At 37.5% G+C, this 19,496-nt stretch overlaps 3 protein-coding genes across 4 annotated transcripts; 1 reads left to right on the top strand and 2 right to left on the bottom strand.

The window, feature by feature from the left end:
• Positions 1-1,471: 1,471 nt before the first annotated feature.
• LOC5573165 (ejaculatory bulb-specific protein 3) lies at positions 1,472-2,308 on the bottom strand. The gene is made up of 2 exons (XM_001660731.2): positions 2,152-2,308; positions 1,472-2,067 (listed from the first exon to the last, which is right to left on the bottom strand). Exon 2 carries the CDS (start codon positions 2,050-2,052, stop codon positions 1,666-1,668), a length of 387 nt encoding a protein of 128 aa, XP_001660781.1. The 5' UTR covers positions 2,053-2,067; positions 2,152-2,308; the 3' UTR covers positions 1,472-1,665.
• A 13,324-nt stretch (positions 2,309-15,632) lies between these two features.
• Positions 15,633-16,326, top strand: LOC5573164 (ejaculatory bulb-specific protein 3). Of its 2 annotated transcripts, none has more exons than XM_021847574.1 (2): positions 15,633-15,694; positions 15,768-16,326. In XM_021847574.1, exon 2 carries the CDS (start codon positions 15,783-15,785, stop codon positions 16,161-16,163), a length of 381 nt encoding a protein of 126 aa, XP_021703266.1. In that variant the 5' UTR covers positions 15,633-15,694; positions 15,768-15,782; the 3' UTR covers positions 16,164-16,326. The 2 variants fall into 2 exon arrangements, with proteins under 2 accessions (XP_021703266.1, XP_001660780.1); XM_001660730.2 differs by having other exon boundaries at positions 15,670-15,698.
• A 1,459-nt stretch (positions 16,327-17,785) lies between these two features.
• On the bottom strand, positions 17,786-18,497 carry LOC5573163 (ejaculatory bulb-specific protein 3). The gene is made up of 2 exons (XM_001660729.2): positions 18,402-18,497; positions 17,786-18,340 (listed from the first exon to the last, which is right to left on the bottom strand). Exon 2 carries the CDS (start codon positions 18,323-18,325, stop codon positions 17,939-17,941), a length of 387 nt encoding a protein of 128 aa, XP_001660779.1. The 5' UTR covers positions 18,326-18,340; positions 18,402-18,497; the 3' UTR covers positions 17,786-17,938.
• Between the last annotated feature and the right edge of the window lie 999 nt (positions 18,498-19,496).

The following is a 19,496-nucleotide window of genomic DNA, read 5'->3' as shown; positions in this document are numbered from 1 at the left end:
TGCGGAAGGCGAAGCTGGACAGTCGAAGCCATCATCGTCGGAACAGGGGGCTACCTTGCCGGTTCACACAGTAAGTGAAACTATTCAACCGTCCGGGGTAATTAGCGGAATGCAATTACCAGCTGTTTCGTTGCAAAATAGTTCGTCGCAGTTTTCAACCCAATGCAGTTGTATCTGAAGGACCTGTCCAAGCAAATCCATTGCTAAGCAGTCAGTCTTGTGCTCTACCTCAAGGTATTCCGCTCGATACAACAGTTGACTATGGAAATAGACCAATGACTAACCCGGTAGTAACAAGTATGATTCAATCACCATTTGCTGCAGTTGGATCACTAGAACCTGGTTTTAGTGGAATGCGAATTAGTCCTTCAGTAGGTCCATCGAGTGCTCAACTAGCTGCCCGGCAAGTAATGCCGCGCGAGCTTCCAAAGTTTAATGGCGATCCCCAAGAGTGGCCCATTTTCTTCAGTTCTTTCAAGAATACAACGGAGGTCTGTGGGTACATCGAGGCAGAAAATTTGGGTGACTATAAGATGCTTGTTTTGTAAAAAAAGTTTGACCACTTTTCTGGAAGACTTCTGCTGAGAAAATACTGGATGCTTGAAAAAGCATATCATACACTATTTCTAGGTTCACTTCAATCGCAATGTACAACAAATTACGACTGCAATTGGCTGTGACTCATAGGTCTGTTTTATACTTTGAACCAACGAATCCTCCGATTGTCGGGCTTTTCAGAGATTCAGTTTTGTGTGAGCAAATTGAAGATCTTGCCGCCACCGCTGGTGTCGGTATTGTCGGCACGGAAGTAATTAACGTTTTTCAACACAGTGGCCGCAATAATTGGGCTATATGCAGCATTCTGGTAAAGCTTGTCGGAAGGTACTTATCTAATGTAAATGGCCAAATGTAATGTCGGGAGTAGAAAAATAATTGATCCCCAATGTGGTTGCCTTGAAAGGTGTTGAACGTTAAATAGATATGCATAATTATATACTCATTAAATTGACCAAATTGGACGGGATGCGAACGTTTTTCTAATTAATAGAAACACCGCCCTGCAGTTATCTACTTTTGATCAAAATAAATAACCCTTTACTATTTGAATTGATCGAAAAAATTAAAAGAAATATTTCGTCAGGATTGGTCAAGTTATTCATTTCGGGAATCCTGTCCTAAACATCCGCATGTAGGGTCGGTGTACCAATAGTCGCATAGCTAAGAATAATTATACATATATATATATATATATACAATTCATTCTACATTATATATATAATTCATCTTGGTTTTGGAGAAAAAATATGAAAACTATGTAAACTATGAAAACTATGTGAATTTACAGCATGTTTTGAAATTCTTCTTTGTAATAATTGTAATAATGTAATATAATCCAATATTACACACTACATATTTGTAGTTCAAATCTCCGGACCATTGTGATATTGCTATCAACAAAAATACCAATCAATTGGTTTGCTAAAACCGTTTATTATCACGAAATTCACTCTGCACAGCGGAGTCTACAGAACCATCACTGGGCGGTGGCGGCGGCAGCATAATAATTTCATAGGAAAACCAAGAGAAATTCCACTAAGTTCGAAGCAGTTGGTCGATGTTCCATTTGATTTTGATCAGCTGGTAAAGAATGAAGTGATTCATAGTTTACAGCTTGATTCCTTCCTTGTCGGCATCGGCGACGTACTTCTCGACATACTTGTTGTCGGGATCGTACTTGGCCTTCAGAGCCTTCCATTCCTCTGGCTTGTTCTCGGTCAGGTACTTGATGGTCTTGGTGCTGTCGTTCTGCTGCTTCTCGCTACACTTGGCACAGTTGTTCTCCAGGGCATCGGGCAGGACGCGCTTCAGTTCGTTGACATCTGGGGTGCAAGCTCCGGTATCCATAAGACAGGCATAGTAGTTCTTGAACAGACGTTCGGACTTCAGGATCTCATCGATATCAACGCTGTCGTACTTGGTGGTGTACTTGTCATCCTGAGGCTTGGCGGCGGCCAAAGCGATCAGGGCCAAAGCAACGATGAAGATTTTCATTTTGAAGGATTTGAACTGTAAGGATAATGATAAGTTAGTTTCAAGCCCAACTGTGTGCGGAAATTGAATAAAAATCCCAGCTTGAACCTCTGGACTCACCTTGGTTCTTACCGCTGTGCAGATTTGAACTATACTCTTTTCGGCCTCTCAACTGGCTATATATACTGCCGAATTTCTTCTTGTCTATCCCGTAGGATCTTCTTTCCTGACGTTCAATACCCCGACCAGTCCAGTTGTCTATCACGAAACAATTTTCTCCACAATGGAATCTTCTCGAGAGCTAATCCCTCTACAGCGTCAGAGAGTTTGGCCCACCAGGAAATTTCCGACCATCCATCATCGCCGATTCCAATTGCGTTCATAGGCAAGGGTGAACCGTAAACAAAGTCGTACATGTACAACAACTCGCCGTCCGTCTGCAGCCGTGAGTGAGCAACATTTCAAATCATGATTTTTAATTTGACAGCCGTCGTGGCTCATGCGAAATTCGAGCCATTTGGTGGAGGCGGTTGGTTTGTGCGGGGGGATGTGGGGGGATGATTTCGGTGGGTGTGTACTGCCAAAATCTAACCGACTCGCGCCGTGGAATAGAACTTATTCGCGGTGTGCCTAAAACGGTTATTGTCAGAAAAATGATTCTGCATCCGCCATTGGAAAGATATGGTATCCTAGCATCCAGTGAATATGAAAATGTTTCATCGAAGAAAATGCAAGTAATGGCGAAAAGCTAAGGGTGGGCCTTTCACAAATGTACTATATTTTCCACTCCATATTTTTCGAATAATGGGTACATAATTAACGGTCATTTTTTCCGGTAATATAGGTTTCAGAAACACCGTGATACACTTCTTCTTGCTCATTGAGAGGTGCGTTGGTCGGTTCGGTACATCAAGATCAAGGCAGATTGGCAAATTTTGAAAAGCTGCTAGACTTCTTTCTCCGCAGCAGGATTACCATTAAGCGGATAAGTGGAACGGACAGGCGAGGGTTCATGTTATTTTTTGGATTGCAGCAGCAGCAGCAGCGTCAGCACCGCCAGTTGTTTGTACTCCATGCACGTGTTTGACCCCTTCAAAGAGTTTTGGGAACTGGTTTTGGAAATCCCCCCCTCGCATCTAATGGATTCTAATGCGAAAAAGTGTAGCAATCTGCGGGCAGTTCATATCGTAATTGGGGGGTTATTTCGGGAGGTTGGTTTTAACGATTAACTCCTAATTCTAGAATATCCCATCGTTAATTACCGTAGAGCAGAAGCGTAATCTGAGTAAAATGACGTCAGAGCGAAACATTATGCGAAAACTCATCTATTTTGTAAACATGAAATGTGTAGGATGAAGTACATGGGATGATAATTGGATAATTGAGATCGAATTGGCTTTCTTGTGTGGGGAGTAAAACAGCGGATCTTCAGCTATAGGTTGGTAAACAAATTCGTCAAAATCCCTATTCGCTTCAATATGGGTAAATTTCACGCTGTACTCTTTATAAGACGTGGCCGGGCTGTTGCTAGCTTCTTTGGTGGAAATGACGCATGTTTTTAGTGTTGTGCGTAATAATGTAGGTTAATATGTCTGGAGAAATAATTTTGACCTTGTAGAAAAAAAACAAGCGATCAAAATTGCGTATCATTACGATATTGCCAGTGTTATTGTTGATATCATGACGGAGAAAGCGGTGAAATAAACAAACCGATGTGTTGATATCATATGCGATTGAAACACCTCCAAGTATTGATTTCTGTTATAATAGTCTATTATGCGTGTAATATCCGTACAATAAGAACTATAGAAAATTATCTCTGCAAAAAGCGATCACCAAAGCAGTCAATACTTGTTGAATCATCTCATTTGTCTGGCATCTGTGCATGATATCATCAACAGCTTCATCATTTCTGATAGGTTAACTCTGTCGTTTCCATCTTGTGATGTTTTCTCACAACTCCATCCTGTGATGCTCACAACTAGTCTAACAAAAAAGAAAAACAGTGAATGAATAATCTATAGTGATCCATTGAAATACACCGACTTATAATTATTTAATTGAAAGCAATTTGAAATGTAATAGGTACATAAAAAATATTTTTCCAAAATTTCGCAAATAAGGTTAAATTTATTGCATTTCCATTGTTCACTTTCATTACATTCAAAACTATTGCTGTTGATGGAGTCCAATAAGAGCCGTAATATTGGCGTTCAGTTGTTCAAATACATGGGACTCATGCGACAATACGACAATTCTTCACATTTAGGAAGATAAATGTGGAAAATTGTTATAGATTTTCGGATATTTGAATTTATCATATGAAATATTTAACACAATCTAATGATTCAACCACTCTTTAAAATATTCGTGAGTTTTCTGCCAATACGTTGCATGCTCTTTTTGTAGACACGTTTGTATGCTCTTTTTGTAGAAAATCTTTAATTTTATCCCAGCCTATCGTGTCTTTCGTGTAATTCACGAAAATTCACCTATACTCTAATAACTCGTAATGTTTTACAAAGGATTCGCACATTGTGTTTCAAAGTTAGTTCTCATTATAATAAATTATGTTCGAGTGGGGCAAGAGATTTCTAGCTCAATTCAAAACAAAACTTATAAATGTCATGGTGGTTCGAATTCTATTCAAGTAAGAGACTTTCACTCCAATAATCATAAAAATTGATTGACATTAGGAAACACCAGTGCCGTAGCGTGCGGTTGGTCAGGTAGGCAACCGCCAAGGGCGCCAGCCTTCAGGGGGGCGCCAAAATGCGTGATATACTTGGTACAATTTCTGGGATGCATATTTTATTTTGTAAAAGTGCCTTTGAGGTCACAGTTTCTTGAAAAAGAATTGTAGTCATAAATATCATAAACTGGAATAATTTCCTGGGAAGCATTCCAGAAGATGTTGAGTGATTCGTAAATTAAGAATTAAAAAAAAAATAGTGTCTATAAAACGAACAAAACGAATGTGTAGACTCTGGTAACTGGTAGTTTAAAATTAGGATTTTTACACATCATCTCTATAAAAAATCTTGGACAGACTTTTCAAATTATTCATATCATAAAAAATACCATAGAATCTTATCGGAAATTTTGATTTAATTCTTAGTGTAGTTCTCACAGAATCTCGAATAGGATTACTTGTAATACATTTAAATTAGACCATGAGTAAAAAGCTGTGTGATAGGGTATTATTTGTACCAATAGAATATTTTGTTTTGTTTCTTTTAAGTAATATTCTGGACCGACTGCTATCCTTTTGAATCAAAAAAAATATTATTGTTAGTCCATAAAAAAATCTTATAAATCCGTAAAGAACATTTTACATTTCAGGAATGTATTTATTATCTTGTGACAAAATTCACAATTTCATTCTATCCTGCCCAAGGATGGAAAAAATATCGTATCTAGTGACAAACAACAAAAATTTTAAATGATCTAAGAGGGCCGTCGTTCTTGCAGCAGCATGATTTTAACCGCTTACTACGCGCACATAGAACGGATATATGAAGCATCCGATGCACTGTTTGTCGTGAGACAAAGAGTTTATCGGATGTTGTTACAAGTCGCGATCAACTTTAATCATGCCGAATTCGCGCTATTATTTATCGCTCAAACAATGTTCGAACGATTTCGGAATCACAAACAGCATGTCCGGAGCTAAATCAATAAGCAAAAGTGGAAAAATCTTCAGAATAATGGAACTATGATTCGCGAACAATTAGTCGTTAGCACACATGCAACACACATTCGGGGAGCGTAGTTTGTTGTGATAACTTGACGACAAAAGGTTAATCGTTGTTGCTTTGAGCGCAGGATAAAGAACAACCACGATGCATCATTTATTTTGTCATGATCACTAGATTTCCATCCTTGATCCTGCCATTTTTAGTAAAATTTCTAGAGGGTATCATGACAACATTTCCTTAGGAGCCCACTTTAGATGTCTTTGAGTGTTTCCTAAACTAAAACAAAAGCTTCTCTAATAGTTTACACAGATTCGTTGTACCTACTACTTTCACAAATATTTTTAAAATTATTATAGAAATAAATGCGAAAAATCAGCAAATTCTCGATTATTGAAGAAATTGATCAAAGAATCATTCCACATATTCTGAAGTTGCCATTATAGAAAGTAACTGCATAAATCTTCAGAACTAAAAATATCACAACAAAATATAACAATGTCTTTAATAATCTCTTTAACACCAGTAGTCGCACTGTTGTCTTTCGTGCAACTCTGGTGTAAAAAAGTCACTGCCGGTACACAACAGCAGCGTGGTGTTTTACCACACGCGCGACGATTGAAAGATTAATAGTTTGCATTTAAGGTGAAACATCTTGGAATCAAAACTCAATAATGTACCAAAACTTTGAAGACACAAATCTCGTGAAAGAAGCATCAAATTACACTGCCATTTCTATTTTAGCTTTGTGCACTAGCAGAAAGCTTAAAATAAGAAAATGGACTTTGTACGCTCATTATTTCGGCAGATTAGTGCCTTTGAAATCGTGAGTAGGGGCACAAACCGGCCATTGTGCCTGCCATGTTTAGATTCCGAGATGTGTCACCTCAACTGAAATTTCATTAGAGGTTTCGGCAGAAATTTGTGAATAGTAATTTTAGTAGCAATTTATTCAGAACATCTTCAGTTTATTACTCTTGAAATTTTCCGAATTATCAAACAATTTTTCTTTGAAAGAGAATTGAAATGTTCTGTATGTCTTCTAGCAGACTCTTTATTTCGTCTTTGCTGTAAACCTGTGAGAATAGGGTCTTAAAGCCCTGTCCCAATTTCAGTGCCAAACGCTTAAGTTTAGGCTAAAAACACATGTTTACTCAATTTTTTAATATTTTTTAGTTATTTAAACCCAAAAACCATTTTTTATGTTTATTTTGAGATTTTGTCACACCACTTGGCTTAAACTAAATTTTTGGGTGTATTTTGTTTTTCGTGTCCCTTCAAAAATGTCAGATAGGAACAACCCCAGTGTTAAAACTAAAACCCCTGTGGCGTTTTTGTCGACTAAGCGAACGTCAAACATGATCAAAAGTGTCAAGGTTCATTTATGAACCCAATTTTGAAATTATTGTTTAAATATGATATAGCCGTTATTTGAGCGGGAAAAATTGCTAAAGCAGTTGCAGTAAATGCTCTTTCGTGTTATTAAATAAAAACAAAATTTCATTAATCATTTTAGGACCCTATTCCGGTGGGCTTTCAAAAAGAACTCTTGAAATTTTTCTGAAATGTTGCTCGTAAACGTATAAGGGGCGCTCAAATTGGGGTTCGCCAAGAGACCACGCTACGACTCTGGGAAACACTATGACTATTTGTTGTTTTTCGACGTGAATTTTCGGTCAAACTTTCGTTGCATGGAATCAAATAAAGATAAAATCTTTGTCAATATATGTAAGGGCGTTTCTAGGCCTATCATAAGGATGCTTTGAGATGTATTAGTTTTTGGCCATAGCGGGTCAAAAGTTCGCATCAGCGGGGCAAAAGTTCGACCTATGTATAAACTCACGGAAAAAAAAATCGTAAATTGCCTAAAAGCCGCATATCTCGCATAACATGTGATCTCGCCCTAAAAGCCATTAGTAACCGAGTGTTTAGCTTGTTGTTACCGAGCAAACGAATGGATGTACACGTTATTCAACAATGCTACAATGAAGAAAAGATCCTCATCTATCTCCCAGTGGTGATAGTTTTCACCCTGGGCCATTCATGATCTTAGAAGCAAGGAGCTACACACTCGGTTATCAATGGCTTATAGGGCGAGATCACAAGTATTGCGAGATATTATCTTCAAATTCAGCTAAATTTGCGGCTATTTTTGAATATATTACAATCAATCCTGTTTTGGGCATTTTTTTTAAAAAGAAAATTTAGTGCTAATTTTTCGGAAACCTTAAGTTTACGGCTGGTATGAAATATGCCTGTCATAAAAGTATCAATATGTTGTGTTCGTTTAAATATTTTAACACAAATTTATTCAGCAAAATTATAGCCAATATGTCGAAGGTTCACTGTATGGTATTTGTTTTGTTTCAACTGCTATTGTTTTCCTGGATACTACTAAGGTCGAATGTTTGAATATAAGTACAAAAAATATCTCATCTTGATATTTAAAATTTAAAGTTGATGTACATATATCCATTTTTTTATTTTAATTGATGTAATAATATCGAAATTATCGATATTAACAATATTTGCACAGCCCAAACCACGACATGACTCACAAATGCTCATCGTTTCATTAATTTCGTAGTTATATCCCATAGAATGTATTTAGGGAAAGATGGTCGAAAACGAATCAAAACATTGGGGTAAAATCGTCGTAAGTAACTTTCATACGGTTTTGAAAAAACTAATTGAGAAGAATCACTCCTTGTCTTCTGAAACTGTTTTAAAATAAATCATCTTTTTCAAATTGTTCCGCCGTGTAGTACGCTAAAATTTCGTATTCAATCAGGTCGCCATCGAAACCTAGGCAGATTCTATTATTTCCTGCAAGAATTTCATGAGAAAAAGATAAGCCATTTCATTCAATTACTTACGACGTTTTTGTAACAGATGAAAATGTCCGACGCCATTTTGAAATCCAAGATGGCGAACTCCAGTTCGGTGAAAACCCTTGCAATACGGGTATTTTTGGAACGGGCACTACGAAAATATGACGAAAATCGATATCCGACGCCATTTTGACATCCAAGATGGCGACCTCAGGTTTGGAAAAATCGTCGAAAACCCTTGCAATATAGGTATTTTTAGAACGAGCACTACAAGGGGATGACGAGAATCGATATCCTACGCCATTTTGAAAACCACGATGGTGACCTCAGGTTTGGGATAATCGTTGAAAACCCATACAAAATAGGTATTTTCGGGGCGGGCACTACGAGGGAATGACGAAAATCGATATTCGACGCCATTTTGAAATCCAACATGATGACCTCAGATTTGAGAAAACCGTTGAAAACCCTTGCAATATGAGTATTTTTGGAACGGGCACGACGAGAGAGTGATGAAAATCGGTAGAAAAATGTCGTAGGTAATCAAAAAAACGATGTAAAATGTTCGTTCGATTTTGGCAAATTTGCCGTTCTTATTTGGCACGGTTTGATTTGGGTAACAAAATTGTTCTGTCAAGAATGAGGGATATTAAGGAAGGGGGGGGGGGGGGGGGGGGGTAATAGGTCGGTTCCTAGGTAATAGGTCGAAAAACTTCGGTTTTCTCAAAACTAGGATTTTGTCATTTACACCCCTTTACTTCTAACTCCCTCAACTTCTATAATAATTCTCTGTACAAGTGGAAAAGCAAGCGACGTCACTGCTATGAATGATAATATACTACCAACGGAGTGATTTTACGTGTTTCCTACCCGGTAAATAGGGGAAGATGGTCGAATACACATTGATGGGGTAAAATGGCTCGTCTCGTTGGATCATTCCTAGAACGTTTCAATTTGTATAATTTCCTAAGAAGGGCAAAACGGTTCATTTCAGTGAACGGATCCAATCCGAATCATTCATTTTAGTGAACCGGATCTTTTGAACGGTGCAGTGACTCATCGGTTCGCAAAGGAAGAGCGCACTGATTCGAGCGAACATAATAAAGAGTGGTTCACTCCCTGCTGCGCGACATGCGTCGTATCTGTCGTATATTTCGCTCTTTTATGCATCATATACATTCTTACCCTATTCGGCTGATTTCCCCTAAGGCTGGTTCATTGTACTCAGTAGCCACAAAACGGCCAGCAAGTTAAAGATGGCCTCCTAGCCACTTTCGCTAAGTGAGACCACCTTACTCTGGCCACAGAGTACAATGAGCCCGCCTTGATTTCCCCTACCCGAACCAAAAAGAAGAAGCAAAATTGCTTTGCCATCCAAGTGAGAACTTTTCACTCTATCTGTCATCAGCTTGTATGAAAGTTACGGTGTCAATTAGTTGATTGGTTGTGTATGCTGAGAGACAGAGATGCATTTTGAACGCTCATGTTCTGTGAGCGTTCATTAATGGTCCTTTGATTGCTCTCGTGTTCTGGTTCAGCTTTTGAACAAAACCCAAGGATCACTAGACTGATCGCGAACTCGTGTTCTCCAAAATTTTTGACAAGCTCGTGGAAACACTTTGAATTTTCAGTCCCACGATTCCACCACACAATCTACCCCTTTTTTACACTGATTTTGGTACAGCTTGGATCCCTTGATTAGGCCATGGCTGCGCCCCAACAAGGGAATTGAATTGGCTAATTGAGTGAGAGTGCGGAGTTGCTGCAAACTGTGTTTGCATGTGTGTCGTGGCGCGCAAATCAAGGCACATGTCAAGCGTTATAATAAAGCCGAGAAACAAAAGAAAGGGAATAGAGAAAAATAATCGGTTCGTTTTTTTCGGCTCATTTTTTGTCTGTTCCGTGCTGATCGAATGAACCAGGTTATTGAGCTTCACGAGAATTTTTAGCATTTCGATCACTTCCTCTTTACTTCGAGTGTTACGCGCCATGGTCTGGTATTAGTTGGGCACTTTGCGAATCTTTTCTCAAAACCGCAGACCATCAAATAAGTTGCGCGCCGATCGATTATGCGCCGAGTTGTGGGTCGGTCAAAACGATTTCAATCGCTTGCAACTTGAACACAAGAAGGTGCAAACAATTTTATTCCGTATGTATTGTATCGATAAAACGATTATGATCGCTCTCCAGTTTAGACTCACTTCCTCGGCGAGATATTTTGACATTTCTTTATTTACTTTTTGGCTGGCGCACAACTCGGCGCATGGGCCACCGGCGCGCAACTTGTTGGACAGTCTGCGGATTTAAGTAAAGATTCGCAATATCGACATGGATGGAGACACCATCTACTATGGTGACGATTGGCTTGTCAGACGGATCGGGATTGGGACATCCTGTCTACTGCGAACCGCTGCAGTTGATATAGGGCATGTCCAATGAATGAATGAATGAAATGAACCGACTCTCGCCAAAAAAGAGCTACGGATCACTCGTTTTTTTGAATGATCCGGATCTTTGGAACGGCTCCGATTCTTTTTTCCCATCTCTAATTTACTCAACTAGGGTTGTCATGTCTAATACGGCTTGAACCAGCCGACGGTGTTTTGAAAATACCAGAAGATCGTAGACACAAAAGTTAATTTGGACAAATTGAGATGTATAATTGTGAAAAATAATAGGTGGGCTTCGATCTAACGACTCCCAGTACGCTAGACTGGGTGCGTTTACCAACTACGCCACAGAACGGGTAACGATTCTGCAGCGCAATCGGCCAACCTGAAACCAAAGTTCGTCACGACCCTTCCCAAACCTACACCTCCTTCGGCTCTCTGAGATGCCCAATTCGATTCTCCTAAGCGTCGCACTGTTGCCTTGTTTGTTCCACATATATATGGGGTTGTGACGGACTTTGGTTTCAGGTTGGCTGATTGCGCTGTAGAATCGTTACCCGTTCTGTGGTGTAGTTGGTAAACGCACCCAGTCTAGCGTACTGGGAGTTGATTAATGCGCCCAGTCTAGCGTATTGGGAGTTTTGGGAGTCGTGGGATCGAAGCCCACCAGAACGATTCTATTATTTTTCGCAATACTACATCTCAATTTGTCCAAATTGAATTTTGTGTTGTATAATTTGCCAAACGATGTTCAAATATACCTGTTTACCTGTTGCAACAACCCATCGACATAAATTCATAGAGTTTCCTTTAATTTCCCGGTGAAATTCCACAATTTTTCACTTTTTTGCGTCGTAAGCTTATCCGATGATTTTATGAACGAATAAGCGTTTCCATGCCACAGAGCAAACTCACAAGGAAACATGGTTGCTGACTCTTCGATCTCCATACTAAATTGCATTCTACCGCGCCCATTTGGTCATTTCGAACCATCCCCATTTTATAACCAACTTTTCAACACGATTTAAAATCGTAAAAAAAGCTCATCTTTGGGAAATGTTTTCTTTGTGGTAGCTAGCAAATATTGTAAAGTTACTGTTAAGACTTCGGATGTCCTTCAAATGTGGATCTTATTTAAAAAAAAACGACACAATTCCTTGAAGTGGCATTTTGGAGCATTTTGCCCTACTATAAACATTATTAGTTTAATTAAAATGTAACTGGGCCATTTTACCCCATGAGTGCATTTGGGACCACTTGGCCCTAATCTACCATCGCTGACGATATAGCTTAAATCGATGAAACGATGCTCTCAAGCTTAGTTTTCTGCTTTGGCCAATAATAATAGTGTTTAAAGACACCAACACGTGATTGCTTTCAGTGGACGATTTTCCGAAATACTTTCCTGACGAAAAGTTATCCGGACCGAAGTGGGAATAAAACCCACACTCCTTGAATCGATGTGGCTAAATGCTTGAAATGAAATGAAAGATTTACTAAAATGAATCTCATAACTTTTGGTGACAAATGAATACTGCTAGTTTTAAATAAGCCTTAGTTTTATTATACTGTGTATGGGTAGAATGTGACAAAGTAATGTGAATGATTCAGGAATAAACTCAAAAGGACATACCGTTTTGTCTCAAATTCCAAACAGAGGCAATTTCGAACGTAAGAACTGATATTATTACAATTTTTAAATGTAGAATACTTGAATCATAAATGGATTGATCATCCTGTGAAGAAATTTTCTTGATTTCTTGAACAATCACTATAAAAAGTCGAATGTTCGGAATATGAGTCATATTCGAAATTTGAGACCAAACGGTATTGAAGGGTGATGTATAGGTAGACTTCCCACATTGTTGCTAATACGAAGGAAGATATCGTTTTATGTTTTACTTATAAATACCTTATGCATTATGACCATTTTCAGCCAAGAATGCTAAATAGCATAGAACATGGATCAAGTAAGAGTAAAACAAAAAATGATAGTCCAGCTAAATTTGGTTTAAATTAAGTATTCCAAGTGGCTTATTTCATCAAGGCTAACACCTCCAGAAAATTTCATTGAAATCTGAGAGGGTGCTGCCAACTCGGAATACGATTTGGCGCGAAATGAGTCACGAATGATTTCGTGGTTCACACAAATAATTTCATTTTATAAATTCGAAATTCATTTTGATTGAATTTTCAAACTAGGGATTCCAATTCTTCCGGTTATTGACTTCTCGAGAAACGGACATTAAAATTGTCATATCTCGGTAGTTCCCTGGAAATTCTGAAGCAAATTTGACGCAAATTTTTTTAAAAGAATCTTCTGTATTCTGTCTGCTTTATATGTTATTGCTGTGAGTTTGTAGGTGGAGATCCCCCTGTACTGGACAGCACCCAATACCGGACAAAGTTGAAAAACTGAGAAATCATGGCTTAATCAAGAAGGTGTATAAGCAGAAAAGAAAGCTGTTATAAGGACAGTTCATTTTATAAAGTAGACACCTTGTTTATGGTGTATCTTTTTTATTTATTGATAAAACCGTAATCGGTTTTCTGTGCATGGTTCAACTATTATTCTACAATGTTATGAAAATATAAAAACTTACAAAATGCTTTTAATTAAAGAACTCAATAGTTTTTCCAAAAAACTCCTAAGAAAAGCTGTTCGTCAAAGTAAAGCATTATTTTTCGTATAACAAAAATCTTCATTTTTATTAACAAATTGTATGTTGGTATCCTTTACTATTCTACTGAAGGTAGAGCTTCAAAAAAATCAATAATATTCTACCATTCTCTGACACTAGGTCCCTTTAGTGGTTTATTCTTTATGGCCTAATTTGCTGTTACACCATCTTTTTACCCTTAGCAAAAAAGTAAAGTAATAAACGTATTAAAATTTGGTCTAGATTACTAGAGAAACTTTAATGTTACAAAACAGAACTAAATCTTGAGTTTTGACCGCATTCATAGGTACAATTTTTACGTTTTATTGAAAAATCCCATACTTTTAAAATTATGTACGCATATTTATCGATCTACAGCAAATTGTAAGCGTTTTTCTCTGAATATTTTGATAGATAATCTCAAAATAACACATTATGAATATAATAAAATAAATTCCATTTCATTGGAGCAGTGTTCCCAATTTTGATGATTGTCATTGTGCTTTGAAAGTTCTTCTCAAAATAAAACATTTGGTTTTCTTTTTTGCATAAAATGTGACGTGGGGACTAAATAAGCAACTCTATGAAGGCGTAGGCTATTGTTCATATTTATACTATATTAGTACATCCGTCGAGACGTTTTTTAAATCTCAAAATTCTACTCATATCAGTTCCAATTAAATTCAAAATATTTTTCTCAAAAAGAAAAAAACGGTTTAAAATGATTGTATGATATCTGGAAAACTGTTCCTCCAAAAATAACTTGATATTTTTCAGCAAGCTTTTGATTGATGATGCTTTGAAAAAACAAGCGTTTTTTGAAAACAAAAAATATAGATTGTCGAATTTTCCAACCAATTTCTAATAATCATCGATTTTGATAACCTCCAAAAATCGACCGTTCTAAACGTTGTGCCTGATTAGTGTAAAATTTAATAATTTTGTTGGCTTTTAAATTATCTCAATACTATACAATATTAGTTGAACGATGTACAAAAAACTGATTGCGATTTCATTTATAAATTAAAAAGATATAGCATGTACAAGGTGTCCACTTTATAAAATGAACAGTCCTTAGAGAGGAAACATTTGAAACATTGTTCTTGTAAATGTTGCAAATGAATTAATTGGCAATGAAATGATATTCCTAGAGTGAAAGCATTCGATGATGTACACATTTACAGAAATCAAGACATGTTCAGATTTTGATCGGTATTGGGAGCCAGCTTCGATGATTGGGTAATTTGGTATTAGAAATCATCATCATAATGTTATGTCAAAATTCATATATATATATTTTCAAATGTATTTTTGTAAGCTACGAAAATGAAATTATTTATCATAAATGGGAACAAGATCACATCAAATCAATATATTTTAAATTATGTATTTAGTGGCTTAAATGTCCTGTAATGGGGGATCTCTCCCTATAGCGAACGTTTCCATGCTAGCAGTTAGAAAATATTGTTAATTTGTGTTTTGAATCGCTGTAATATATGGATTTTACTGTGCGAAACAGAAACCAATTTATAGAGTACCATTTTGAATCTCTTTCTGCTACCTCAAACCAGAAAATGCCAGTGGGTGTTTTGTCATATAGGATACCAAATTTATAACAAACATTTAGTTTATTATGACTTAACAACAACCCAAACCACTAGTCAGTTGTTTTGCCAATTATACTATCCAATAAGACATAACTTGTTTTTAATAACGATATTTGCTTAGATGGAAAGTGTGTTCAATTATATTTTTAAATACTATTATGCAGTAAGCAGTAGTTACTAATAAAAAAGTAGTAGCAGTAAGACTAGGTTGTTTTCCAATGTTCGCTTAATTTTCTGAATACTCATCCTGCATCATCATAAATTATTAGAGCAGGAAGCGAGTAAATTGCAACCATTGCGAATAGATACTAGAAAAGAAAGAAAAAGAAGGTTCGAATCGAGCGATGAGAGACGAAAGAATATCGACAGCGATAGAACATCCCGCGGGATTGAAACAAGAAGAAATTTTTGCCCCCATATATAAGCGGTTTTTGGTCCACGATAGACATAGTTCAATTTTGCACTGCATACAGAACAAAGGCGGGTTAGAGATTCGAATCACGAATCACTTTTGTCATCCACGAAAGATTTCTAATTTTTTTTCTTTCTGCAGCTCAAAGCCCTCAAAATGAAATTGTTCATCGTTGCTTTGGCTCTGCTCGCCGTGGTTGCAGCCCAAGACGATAAGTACACCACCAAGTATGACAGCGTCGACATCGATGAGATCCTGAAGTCCGAACGTCTGTTCAAGAACTACTACGCCTGCCTTATGGACACCGGAGCTTGCACCCCAGATGTCAACGAACTGAAGCGTGTCCTGCCCGATGCCCTGGAGAACAACTGTGCCAAGTGTAGCGAGAAGCAGCAGAACGACAGCACCAAGACCATCAAGTACCTGACCGAGAACAAGCCAGAGGAATGGAAGGCTCTGAAGGCCAAGTACGATCCCGACAACAAGTACGTCGAGAAGTACGTCGCCGATGCTGACAAGGAAGGAATCAAGCTGTAAACTGCTGAAGATTCTGTGATTAAGACTGAACTGACCAACCTCTAGGATAACGATTAGGATTTTTGATGTTTGATTAGATCACCAAGCTGGATACAACTCAATTCAAATCAAGTTCAAACGAAATAGATGAGACAATAAATGCATTTATGTGACTGAAATAAAATATTTTTTAAATTTTCAAGTATACATATCACAATTTACTAAGGTTTGGCCTTCCTAAGCATGCTGCATTTCCAAAAACTTGACAAGCAAAGTAATTCGAATGAGAAGCAGTGTGACGAAGGGAGTGTTTTTTTCGAATGCATTAATCTTTATGAATATAATTTGAAATCTAAATGCTTGAATTCTTATGAATATAATTTGAACAAAATGGGGTTTGGGTCAGTGAATCCGTGGTCTCTGGACCCGTCATTTTAGAAGCCTCATCAATATTTGAAATTGAAAGTTGGCATTGATGACATGCCAAAACCAAGTTTTTTTTTCTGGTCATTACTTCATTAAATTTGTATCAATAAGGGCATCTTCAGCAAGGTTACAAATCGTATGGTGAGTTACAAAAATGGTGTAACTATCCAAACGCTGCTGGATGTGCCATATAATGTGGATTTTGATGAATTACACTCTAAAACATTTTAAAACTGTGATGGATCCTTCCTTAGCCGAGTGGTCAGAGTCCTTGGACTTCCCTGGGCATAGAGTATCATCGGACCTGCCACACGATATACGAATGCGAAAATGGCAACTTTGGCAAAGAAAGCTCTCAGTTAATAACTGTGGAAGTGCTCATAAGAACACTAAGCTGAGAAGCAGGCTCTGTCCCTGTGAGGACGTTAATACTAAGAAGAAGAAAATGGATCCCAATAATTTAATGAATAATCTACTGATAATAATTGTCTTAGATATTCTATGCTATTCCAAAATTTATAAAATAACTGGAAAATAGCAAGATTATTTGATCAACACTTTAAGGCTCACCATTTTAAAGTGTTTTCATCTAGAAACAAGTTCAATTTTGAGTAAGTTCAATGTTGTAGTAAACAATATGCTGCTTCTGGAAAGCAAAGATTTCGTGATAAACCCATTAGGCGCCATCCACAAATTACGTAACGCTCTAGGGGGAAAGGGGAGTAGGCTCAAGCGTTACGGTCCATACAAAATTTTTATTTTTTCCTTACCAAAAGCATTACGGACGGGGGAGGGGGTCGAACATTGTCAATTTTAGCGTTACGTAATAAATGGATGCCGCTTTAGTCAAGATTATTCATCCATGGTTATTCTCAGTTCGCCCTTGTCGCCGCGCCGTTTAAATAACGATGATTATCTCGACAGAAAGTTATTTGCAATTAATCTCTGGCTTTAATTTTTTTTTGATTTTTTTTTTTCACTACCTTCCATATGGCAGTGCAAGGAAAGATTTGTTCGAAATTTGCTTTTATTTTGAGCTAAATAAACTGGTTTCGAAAATTTGGAAAAGCGATGACGGTTATTTTCTTCTTAAAGTGAAGATGCATTAAAGGCAAACTTATAATTTTCAATAGCGCAAATCTTGATAATCTGATAACCATTTGTGCTGGTAGTTAAAGCTTTGTGATACTATTTAAACATTTAAAAAATAGCAAAAGTTTAGTTACTGAAATTCATTTATTGTCTCGACAACATCGTTTGAACTCGAACTGGCGCGGTGTTCCAATCAAAAAGCAAATCATTATCATGGTCAAAGAAGTTGGTCTGATTCCCATCACATGTTCAGTCTTAATCGCGAAACTCTTCCCGATTTACAGCTTGATTCCTTCCTTGTCGGCATCGGCGACGTACTTCTCGACATACTTGTTGTCGGGATCGTACTTGGCCTTCAGAGCCTTCCATTCCTCTGGCTTGTTCTCGGTCAGGAACTTGATGGTCTTGGTGCTGTCGTTCTGCTGCTTCTCGCTACACTTGGCACAGTTGTTCTCCAGGGCCTCCGGCAGGACACGCTTAAGTTCGTTGACATCTGGGGTGCAAGCTCCGGTATCCATGAGACAGGCGTAGTAGTTCTTGAACAGGCGTTCGGACTTCAGGATCTCATCGATGTCGACGCTGTCGTACTTGGTGGTGTACTTGTCATCCTGAGGCTTGGCGGCGGCCAAAGCGATCAGGGCCAAAGCAACGATGAAGATTTTCATTTTGAAGGATTTGAACTGTAAGGATAATGATAAGTTAGTTGCAAGCCTGAATCACAGGTTGAACCTCTGGACTCACCTTGGTTCTTACCGCTGTGCAGATTTGAACTATGATTATTGTGAGTCCCGCATCGGCTATATATAGGGGCAAAATTTCTTCTTAATTATCTCCTGTGGGATGGTCAATCGCGAATTATGTTTTCTCTATTTCGCATGTATCGAGTTCCTATATTTTTTCGCGATTCGCTTCTTTGCGTCGATTATTTTCCTTTCGCTGTGTACATGCCGCTGTCGTGGATATGCAAATTATATTTGCTGATATTTCATTTTTGGAAAACTAGTGCAATGTGTGCGTTGGTCTTGAGGAAGCTTTGGCTATGTTTTTAATAGCAATATGTAATTGAAAATTTGCGTTGTGTTCTCAATACCGTGGTGAATCAAAATCCGGACGGCACCAATATCCGGACACTTTGATGATATTGATTAATTTATGCATAATTAGAGTGTTTTTATCTTTGGGATTTTTTCATTGAAATATTTAAACATTGAAGATTATCATACTTTCATTTTCAATCTAGTTAACATTGCCAAATAATAAATAAAAATAACAACACTTTAATCGTTTCTGTCGGACGTCATTCCCTCGTGGTCTATGTTAATTGAAGATTAACGATCTTTGAACTCACAACCCAAACCAAAGGTTGAAGAAAGAGTGTGTGAAGTATATTTTTAAGGAGTATTTTGAACACAATTTAAAACATAGACATATTTTCAATGTATCGTAACAAAGCTGTTGTGAATTATGAAGCAAATGTGTATTTAAAGAACTATAAAGAGACTGTCCGGGATTACGGGTCAGTGTTTTTAAACCCGGACATCGTGTGGAAGAACCATTTTTTACTAGTGTAAATGATATTTTAGATATATAAAACAAGAGAAGACTTGAAATATACACATATAAAGTGTTGTGAGTTATAAGAAAATGGTGTTATGTAAGATTAATTGTGTATATCTGAGATTCCAGCCACACGTTCACGAGTTCAAGCCACACGCACTTCAGTTCAGGTAATCGAATCACTAATATTAGTTACGTGTTGTTCTCTGTGACAGAATAGGGGGAAATATACGTCAAATTGATTAAAAAATATTATTTCAACGAGTTTGTATGATTTTC

This window comes from Aedes aegypti, chromosome 2 (assembly GCF_002204515.2).
Source record: "Aedes aegypti strain LVP_AGWG chromosome 2, AaegL5.0 Primary Assembly, whole genome shotgun sequence".
Taxonomy (NCBI): Eukaryota; Metazoa; Arthropoda; class Insecta; order Diptera; family Culicidae; genus Aedes; species Aedes aegypti.
The sequence above is the reverse complement of the archived record's forward strand: the minus strand, read 5'-3'. Positions and strand labels throughout refer to the sequence as shown.

Excerpts from the sequence above, each read along its gene's own strand:
- LOC5573164 (XM_021847574.1), top strand. The coding sequence starts at position 15,783 with ATGAAATTGTTCATCGTTGCTTTGGCTCTGCTCGCCGTGGTTGCAGCC.
- LOC5573165 (XM_001660731.2), bottom strand. The coding sequence starts at position 2,052 with ATGAAAATCTTCATCGTTGCTTTGGCCCTGATCGCTTTGGCCGCCGCC.
- LOC5573163 (XM_001660729.2), bottom strand. The coding sequence starts at position 18,325 with ATGAAAATCTTCATCGTTGCTTTGGCCCTGATCGCTTTGGCCGCCGCC.